Here is a 10,405-nt window from a genome sequence, read left to right on the forward strand (position 1 = left end):
TCAAAGGTAAAAATAAAATAAAACCTGTACCCAATGAAATTTGTTTTTTCACTAAATACTATTGGAAGAAAATGTCAGAGATCGAGTTGTATATTTTTTTTTTTACAAAGTTTATATCAACTCACTCTGCTTTTCAGTGTTTTTATCTGTCTGGTAAAAAAAAATATTTTTCGGTGTTTATTTTTTTTTTTGAAAGCATAGAAGCTTTCCTGAATGCGCCTTCCTTGTTTTCAGAATACAAGTACAACATTTTCTCTTTCCATGTATTTGCTTTATATTGTTTTAAATGTGTAACTTCATTAAATGTCTACTTTGTTAGTTTGCTTTGAAAACTCAGATTTGCTTTTTTTTTGTTGTATATTTATTTCCACTCAGTTCTTCTGGTCAACAGATTGTTAATATTTCAATAAATGAAACATTAGAATTTCTTTGGACAACAGAAACGGAAAACAACAGGAAAAAGCCCCTTGGATCTGGTTTCTTTTCATCCCAGTGTCCAGTATTTGAATTTAACAAATTTGGTTTTGTGTCAGAAGTAAGGTTGTCTTATCATCTTCTAAAGCCTCATCTCTTGCACAGAAAATTACTCTGAGAAAAAAAATTGAGATTGTAACGACTAGATTATTTTATATGTAAGTTTTAGATTTTAGTTACTTAATAAATACTATAGTCTTGATTATTGTAAACTAAAGTTTACCAGAACTGCTCCACTTACTTTTCATTATTTTCAGCACTGTAAACACCCACAGCATCGATATAAATCTTTTTAGGCTTTTTCCCAAACCATCCTCCCAATGTGTCGAGTATTGAAAACTCCTTCTTCCACCGGACAGACACGGTCGCTATGGAGCCAATGTCTACTGGATCGATTAGAGAAACATGCACTACTTGGTTATTGGTTAAACTGATTGGGCTGAAATCAGGGAAATAAAACACATAAATTATTATCCCGTTAATTAACCATCATTACGTTAAAATTTCGCTCTTAAAAGCATTCTTCAAGTACAAAGTTTTGTACCAGTTGACTTGAAGAACTGTATGAGAGAGAGAGAGAGAGAGAGAGTGTATATATATATATATATATATATATATATATATATATATATATATATATATATATATATATATATATATATATATATATATATATATATATATATATATATCTGTGTGTGTGTGTGTGTATATAGCTCATAGAGGTTCCAGTCTTCCTGTCAGCAAAAGATTGAACTGGGACTTGCAGTTGGGTAAAAGCATCCAATATGAAAACAAGTATTACACTTCAGTCAGACGTTACAACCCCTGCAACGTTTTCTCGTTTTGACCGCCTGGTAGAGTCGTCAAACGTTTGGCTTCCAAAACGAGGGGCCTTAGGTTTGAATCTCGTCGAAAAAATGGATTTTGAATTTCGGGATTTTTAAAGAGGCCCCTGAGTCCACCCAACTCTAATGGGTACCTGGAATTACTTGGGAAAAGTAAAGAAGGTAGTTCGATTTGCTGGCCATATGACACCCTCGTTAACCGTAGCCATAGAAACAAATGACGTTTACATGGTCTGAAACGAGGGGAGTATCATCATGTTGATTTTTATTGTAAAGTAAAATGTTGTCCATATTTTTGGGGCATTATCACGTGATAAAAGAGAAACATTTATGTCACAGTATGTCTGAACTTATATTAACTCACTTTGTCAGGTCATAAGTTTCTACACGTTATTTCTCCTACACCCAATATTAGATAAAGCTGAAATTTCGCCAATTATTTCTTTTACCGGACAACACAAGAATCAACAACAACAAAAACCAATTAATTAATTAACTATTGATAATTATTATTTTGGGGTATCGAACAAGGCAAAGAATTTGTATTTTAATGTTGTGGTGGTATAATCTGCACTAGTCCGCTTTATAGATCACAGCTTTAAAGTTTGAATCTAACAATAGTTAGAGAAAACTAAAACCCTGAAATAGCGCTAAACAAAATTAACGGGTAAAAATATTTCAAATCGCACAGATTTATTATTGTTACTCTAGTTCTATTAGAAATTTAATTACATGACTGATCCAAACTAATTAATGCAACCACATTTCATTAAAGCTTTTTTTTTTTTTATTTTGTAAAAAGTATTTTTGTTCTTTCTCTGTATCACTTACTTGTTACTGGATTTGACCGACTTGATGACTCCTGAGTACGTAGCAACGTTCACTTCGATAATTCCCTTCTCAGAAAATGTTGGCTGGGAACTTAACTTGATGAAGACTTCCCAGTGATATTCTAAAAATAAACACGTGTTTTTAAAATACTTCTTGCTACTTTTTAAAATAACTTTTTTTAATACACGTAGTACGAATGATCTATATTTATATTGTTGTTTGTGGCAAAATTTGTAGGTTACAGCTGGGGCTACGTAGCTTCGGGAAATGCTGCATCCCTCATTATCTTCTGACTCGAAGACAAGCTTTAATATTATATTGCTAAATAGCGAGTTTTTTATATAGCACAACTACTCACAATCCATGAGCTAACTATGAGTCTTTAAAAAAAACAAAGTCAACTATACGAGGTTGACTGGGGTTGGTCAATTATTAGGCTAAATTGCCCTACAGTCGATTGTGATAACTCCGATACAAAAAGCATTTTCTTTCAATCAGCTTGAAGTAGACCAGCAACACCAAATACAACGTGGCGCTTGTTCTATTAGCATCTGGAAAATAAACTTGATGTATGTTACGAACTTTCCTGCAGAATTTTTTTGGATTACCGAAATAAGTATTAAAGTAGAAAAAAAAAATACGAGCGACGTCGAAAGGTTATCAAGTTGGCTTTTCTCTATAAAACTTCGTCAGTTTTTAGTCGTAAAATTTCATATCGACGTGAAATGTAGACTCTACGTGACATTTATTGACTACGAAGTTTAAAGACATGATTGACTTTAAAACGTGAAAACAACACTTACGACAAAAAGGTTCCGAGTCTGAGGTTGTTAAGTAATATTTCTGAATGAGTTCATTTATTGGCTTGGCGTGGAAACCCATCCTGGCACATCCCTGTGTACTGCAGGTCCTACATTTACCGGACTGAACATCATATTTAATTCATCATTAGTGACATACATACATCATTTTTTAACAATGAGATAGATCATTTAAAATTTGACATACACACATCCTTTTAACCTTGGCATAAACACATCACTTCAACCTTGACATTACCACATCAGTTCAACCTTCACATACATCATTTCACTTTTAACATACATCATTTCAACCTTGACATATCATTTCCCCAGCCATGATAGACACAAAGTTATTATTCGGATTCATCGATCGTCAGATAAAGACATAATATTTCTTTCGATTCTCCCAACAAATATAGCTAATAATGTCTAACTTCTCTGGCTGATTTAGCTAATCATTCACACACTTTGATCGTTGATTTGAGCAACAAGTTCTTTCACTACGCATGTAAAATCTCCCCATGTTTTAAAGGTATCCACGTGTCAAATAAAACAAAAGATTTGGTTAAAAACCTGAACGTCTATTGATGTTTACGTATAAAACAACGTACTGACCACAAAGTCTTCTTCTCCACTACATGGGTACGCTGTGTAAGGAAATTTCACGTTGACACTCTCTATGAAATACTTGACAGACCGTGCGTGATTGCATGCACCTTCTCTAGCAGCTGGACAACAAAATGAACAAAACTGTGTCGAGACAATCAAGTACAAAAGCTCATATTTTATGCTTTAAAAAAATGCGTATCTAATCCGAGGCATTCTCTCAGAAACTTACATCTTTTAAATCAGTTTTTAAAATATTTTGACTTTTAAACACAAGTCCGGAAGCTGCATATAATCCTACCTCCACGCATTCCTAGTTCTAATATATCTTTTATTGGGAAATATTGGCAGCCAGGCATTTCATGACCCAGATTTGGATAGAAGTCATAATGACCCATAGGCTGCAATGTCCCGAGACCTAAAATAATTGAAGAGAAAATAAAATATATATTAAAAAAATAATAAAACTCTCCAATTGCAAAATCAGCAAGAACAAACTTGTGTTCATTTACATTTACATTTTACATGTATTTATTTGTATAGTACTTGAATATCAAGAAAGATAAACTAAAAATACGCTTCAGCTTAATTATGAAATTCCACATTGACATGTCTGATAAAAACAGACTCGAGATACCTAATAACAACAAGCTTCTGCCATCAGTATGTATGACGTCAACAAATCTGGCGTCTGACGGGTCAAGTCGGACTCTTATGTCCGTGTTTTCGAAGTAAGGTCCTGCAGGGTCAAGGCCTGAAACATAAAGTGCGTTGAAGTGTCAGATAAAGCACTAACCACTTATCAACAATCTCACAGCATGATCAGACAATTAGTTTATGATAACCAGGGTTTCTGGGTAAGTGATTTTGATTGCATACAACTAAATATACACATATTCTTTGGTTGGCCATGTTACAACATTACCTGTGATCCTTCCAAGTCGACCGTATGTACGCTCGCCAGCATAACCAGCAATGTGACTTCCAAGGCTGTGACCTATGATGTGCATGTCCGATGGTTGAATTCCAAAACTCTCCTAGAATGTGTGAATGAACTGTTAAAAAGATGTCTCTACAGTCTACGTTCTTAACAGAACTAAAGTACTCTCTATTTGGTTACCTATGGATGTAACTATGCGATTTGATAGTAGTCTAAACAAAGGGATCTAACGAAGTAGAGGGTGTAGAATTGGCACTGCTGAACCACTTACTATGCTAGTCCACCACAATTCATGTAACAATCAAAAGTTATCCAGTTACTGAACTCACCAAGATAAGTTCAACGACATTATTATTATTATTATTTGTATTAAAAAATAAATTACGAATGTTACAAACTTCCTTACTTCTTCAAAACTATAGCTAAGATATGGATGTAATAGCGAAGAGAGAATATCGGCTAAAGCCTTGTGAATCAACACCATAAGAGCCTCTTTTATAATGTAGATCTGTAATATATATAATATATATAGCACTGTGGGTTTCATCCTGTATACACTAACATATATATATATAAGCCAAGCACTTTACAACTTAGCCACCGGGCCTTCATGTATGGAAGACTTCACGTAAGATGTAAGCATAACTTCAGAAGTATGTAGAGCAGAAGTATGTAGAGCAGAAGTATGTAGAACGGAACTTAAATGAAAAATAGTCAGATGGTATATAGAACAACTGACCAGATACACTTCAATTTTTTAGATCAACAACATCTTAGAAAATATGTGACCACTGGCCACGTCATCTCCAATCTAGTTTACCTCCAGTTTCTGTATGAGGTGAGCGATTTGTGCTCCAACGACTCTGGTGTTGGCTGTAGCCAGTGTGTATGGAGGTTTGTTTCCTTCAGACCAGTCCACTATAATCACGTGATAGTAGCCTTGTAATAATATCTCTGTTTTCAGAGTCTGTAAGAAGAAATAGAGATTAATGTTAAGAGAATAAGAACTAAACAAACAAGAAATAAAACATCTTGACCAATATCTAAAACATCTTAATCAGTATTTAAACATCTTGACTAGTATCTAAAACATCCTGACTAGTATCTAAAACATCTCGACCAGTATATAAAACATCCTAATCGATATTTAAAACATCTAGACCAGTATCTAAAACATCTCGACCAGTATATAAAACATCCTAATCGATATTTAAAACATCTTGACCAGTCAAGTGTCAAGTATCAACGTTATTTATTGCTAGAGAGTTATCCTTTTTTTTAGTTAAGGAATAATCTTTTCTTCTAGTTAAAGAATTATGCTTACTTTTAGTTAGAAGATGAACGCTCCTTCTAGTTAGAGGATGATACCTCTTTCTAGCTAGAGAATTATCCCTCCTTCTAGTTAAAGAGTAATCATTCTTTCTTGTCAGAGGATGATTTCTCCTTGTAGATAGAGGATAATCACTCCTTCTAGTTAGAGTATGATCCATTTTTTCTATATAGAGAATGATCCCTACTTCTAGTTACAGAATGATACCTCATTACAACCCCTTCCCTCGCATGAAAAATAAATAGTCACATGTACTTCTATCCTACTACTCAAGTGATAAGACTTTAGTTTTGTAACTATAAGATCACATCCGTCACATCGTGACTTTAGTTAGTTAACTATACGGAAACTCTTTATCATATCAAGACTTTAAATGTATAAGTATGTGATAAATATACATCACATCGTGATGGTAGTGCTTATTACAGTGGTAGCATTGATGGTGGCAAGACTCAAAATTTGCCCTGATAATCACAAGGTCAACGAAATTTAAGAGGAAGGGGGGAGGGATCGTTTAATAAACGATGTTACTCACCCTCAACCAAGAATCCTTGTCTGTGTCCTCTAAAAATCCGTGGACGATAAATTTCACTGGTCGAACTTTTAAACCTGTCCACACATCGTTAATGTTATCTACCCTAATGGCGGGCAAATCGATGGATTGAGAGGGACTCTCTCGTGTGAAAAGTTTAAACACAGTCCTGTTAGAGAAAAAACAATTTAAAAAAATTAAATCTAGAGCAGGATGCAGGCGTGAAGTGAAAACAAAAGAAAGATAGCAAAATGTAAAAATACTTATTAAAAAAAGAAAACAAAGCTTATCTGAGGGGGAAAACTCCACATTTACAACTATAGATCTAAAAAATGTAGAATATTTTTTTTTCCGTTTTAGATATTGAACAAAATTATTAATTAGCAATAATTAATTGAAGAATTGGTTAATTTTCTAATTGATTAGTGTTTTGTTAAGTACAATAAATAATTGTGTTAAGTTTCAACTTTTTCAGAGATTGGTTGTGCGAAAAATAAGGTGTTTAAAATATATACTAGAAAGACTGAGAGAGAGAGAGACAGACAGACAGACAGACAGACAGAGTGAGCGGATATAAGCTTTGTAAAAACTGACATGGACAGCAAAAAGACAGACAAAAAAGAATTCCTCATCTAGAATGATATGAAAAATGACGTCTAGTTTTACTCGTACGCTGAGATCGCAAGTTTGAACTAACTCGAAATGTCAATTACATTTCTTTTTTTTTTTTTTTTTTTACAAAGCTTAGGTTAATTCAGTCTTTAGGTTAATTCATTCTTTAGGTTAATTCACTCTTTAGGTTAATTCACTCTTTAGGTTAATTCACTCTTTAGCTTAATTCACTCTTTAGGTTAATTCACCCTTTAGGTTAATTCAGTCTTTAGGTTAATTCATTCTTTAGGCTAATTCACTCTTTAGGTTAATTCAGTCTTTAGCTTAATTCACTCTTTAGGTTAATTCACTCTTTAGGTTAATTCAGTCTTTAGGTTAATTCAGTCTTTAGGTTAATTCAGTCTTTAGGTTAATTCAGTCTTTAGGTTAGGTTAATTCACTCTTTAGGTTAATTCACCCTTTAGGTTAATTCAGTCTTTAGGTTAAATCAGTCTTTATGTTAATTCACTCTGTCTGTCTGTCTGTCTGTCTGTCTGGTACAAATCTTGTGTACGCCTTTTCTCCCACTCACACTCTTTGATCAAGTTAACATTTAGCTTCATTAGCAAATAGTCGATGACAATATGTAAATCAATGAAAAAAATAACCAATTATTTAATCAATAAGTAGTAATTAATTTTTATATTAAAAAGAGAGCTAAACCTCGCAGTATTTAAAAATATCTGGCGGTGATTTTGTGGCTATTTCCTTTGATAATTTTAGTTTTTTAAAGTATTTTTTTATATTTTGTATATTTTTAATGTAAATAAAATAACAAGAGTAAGTAAAATAAAAAGAAACTACATTTCATCATTCTTTGAAAATTCTTTAGGTTGCAAGCATTCTTTTCAGATAATTTTCACTCATAATCAAATCGCGTGTTTTATTTTAATTCATACAAATGGTAATAGTAGGTGCACTTAAAACTAACCCTAAATAGATTTCATTTTAAGAGTTTACCCAATTACACCTGGGGATTGTGGATTCAACACAAGTGGTCTCTGAAGACTTATTCCAAAAGGAGGTTCTGTAGAAAAGCATCCCAGCGGAGTGTAGCAGACTTCATCAGCTGTGGCGATCAAAGAATACAGTTGGAAACAGAGTGAGATCTTAGAGACGTAGTTTTTTAATTATATGGTAATGGAAACATATAAAAACTGGATTGAAAGCATAACAATGCTGTTACTAATTAGTTTTTGACCTTGTTCTTGCTTTTGTTTCTTCTTTTTTATGAAAAAGTCTTTTTTTTAATGAAAAAGTTTTTTTTCAAAATGAAAAAGTATTTTTTAATGCAATACGATGATAAGGAGGGGGGGGGGTTATAGGTTTCCAAAGTAGAATATCCACATTCAGTGAACTCTTTTTCAAGTATCAAAGCTCCAAGTTATCTAGTTACTTCATTCAATCAGATAGAATTTGGCAAAACTAGAACTCAAATCACGGTTAATATGTAAAAAGAAAAAAAAAACAGTCTAATCTTCTTACCTCCCTTTGTCAAGTGTACAATGTTAGTCAAAGCCACTAGAGCCAATAGAATCACAGGCCTCCGTCTTGACTCCATTGTTCCTAACAACTAGATCTTGGTCGTCTGCTGAGTAAATACTTTTGTACTTTTCTGGTGAAAGTACATGATATCATGATCAATTAAGGCGCGTTTACACTGAGCAGTTTTCTGTTGCTATAAATATCAAGCTTCGAAAAGAACTTTTAGAAGTTATTGGGGAAAAATATTATTTTAACAAAGCTGTCTTTTTGTAATATTTTTAAAGAGTTGACACATCAAATAAACCCCATAATCACATCTGTTTACTCATAGTAAAATGTTAGAGAAAGATATATTAAAGAGAGTTAGTATTTAGTGTAAACGCCCCTTTCCATTTTTTTCTAGAGTAAGACTTTAAAAAGTTAATTAATATTGATGAGGCCTTAATTATAAACTCCAATTATATCTTAACTATAATGATTTTTTTTCTTCTTTAATTAGTCAATAGCTTGTTAAAGGTAACTTCATGAGCCAGCAGGTTTCTTAGATGTGATCTCTGTAAGATAAATCACAATAGCACAATATGTAAATGCAGACTGTGAGCGATATCTATTGAAAAGCTTTACTCTAGAAATATGTCAACTATAAACAATGAAGAGTCTAAAGGTTCACCAGATTGACAGGTTAAATTGAATTACATATATTGAATTGTATATGGACGTGTTTGTTTTGACCATTCTATTCAAACAATATAATAAAAAGAGATTTCATAAAGTGACTTTCTTATTTCATAACCTTGGTACTAATACCATGGTTATGAAATATATTCTTGAATAATAGACTCTTGAAGTTCTATTGAACCCAGTGAAACACCGCATGAATTAACGAGTGAAACTAGTGACTTTATGAAGTTTCACTATCTCACTAACATGAACGTAAATTAATACATTTTTTTTGTACAAAAGTTCACCATAAGTTAGCTATAAGAGCTAACAGTTTAATATAATAAGATATAATAATAAAGGTCCCCCTAATAGACCGTGCGACCAGTGGAAACTAATGTGGTTTCTATGACTGACGATTAACAATGGTGTCATGTGGTCAGCACAACGACTAACAACCTTTACTGACTGGTACCCACTAAAGTTGAGTGAATTCGGAAGAAAATTATTGGTTTTTACCGAGATTTGAACTCGAGATTCCTATGGTTTGAAAGTCAAGCTCTTTACCCATCTGCCACCACGCAGAAATATATAATATAAAATAATATAATATAATATAATAAGTTAGGCTCTGTTTTATGATTACAGTACTCTCGGAACCATTTCGTACTTTATGAAAAAAATCGCTTAAAATGAGAAACACAAATTAACTTTTAGAAGAAGACACAGAATATTTGAACTAAATGGTCATCTAGTCTGTTTTATTCTATTTATAACCTCAGCTAATGACCTCACACAAACATCCCCAGCAAAGTTTTAATGATCCTTGGCTAAAAGAAAAAGCCTTAGTAAATACACTACATGAAGAGCGTAGTAAATAAACTACACACAGCCGAGTTAAGGCTCCTACTCAAATACCGATCGTCTAAGTTAGATCACAGACATGAATAATTCTCCAGTCTTCGGTAAAAAGTATAAACAAATATTTTATGAATGAAACATTTAACAAAAATTATGAAATAGTGAAGGTATATATAGTTTCAATATTTAAAAAAGGAAAAAAGGAAATAACAATATATATATATATCATTCTATAGATAGATAGATAGATAGATAGATAGATAGATAGATAGATAGATAGATAGATAGATAGATAGATAGATAGATAGATGGATAGATAGATAGATAGATAGATAGATAGATAGATAGATAGATAGAGAGATAGATAGATGGATAGATAGATAG

The 10,405-nt window shown here is 32.7% G+C and overlaps 1 protein-coding gene across 2 annotated transcripts; it reads right to left on the bottom strand.

Moving 5' to 3' along the window:
* Positions 1-338: 338 nt before the first annotated feature.
* LOC106065101 (pancreatic triacylglycerol lipase-like) lies at positions 339-9,980 on the bottom strand. Of its 2 annotated transcripts, XM_056025196.1 has the most exons (13): positions 9,951-9,980; positions 8,501-8,630; positions 7,976-8,084; positions 6,368-6,533; positions 5,323-5,469; positions 4,488-4,599; positions 4,200-4,316; positions 3,864-3,980; positions 3,572-3,684; positions 2,957-3,077; positions 2,154-2,274; positions 716-913; positions 339-588 (listed from the first exon to the last, which is right to left on the bottom strand). In XM_056025196.1, exons 2-13 carry the CDS (start codon positions 8,574-8,576, stop codon positions 510-512), a joined length of 1,476 nt encoding a protein of 491 aa, XP_055881171.1. In that variant the 5' UTR covers positions 8,577-8,630; positions 9,951-9,980; the 3' UTR covers positions 339-509. The 2 variants fall into 2 exon arrangements, with proteins under 2 accessions (XP_055881171.1, XP_055881170.1); XM_056025195.1 differs by lacking the exon at positions 9,951-9,980 and having other exon boundaries at positions 8,501-8,648.
* Positions 9,981-10,405: the final 425 nt, after the last annotated feature.

This window comes from Biomphalaria glabrata, chromosome 1 (genome assembly GCF_947242115.1).
Source record: "Biomphalaria glabrata chromosome 1, xgBioGlab47.1, whole genome shotgun sequence".
Classification (NCBI taxonomy): Eukaryota; Metazoa; Mollusca; class Gastropoda; family Planorbidae; genus Biomphalaria; species Biomphalaria glabrata.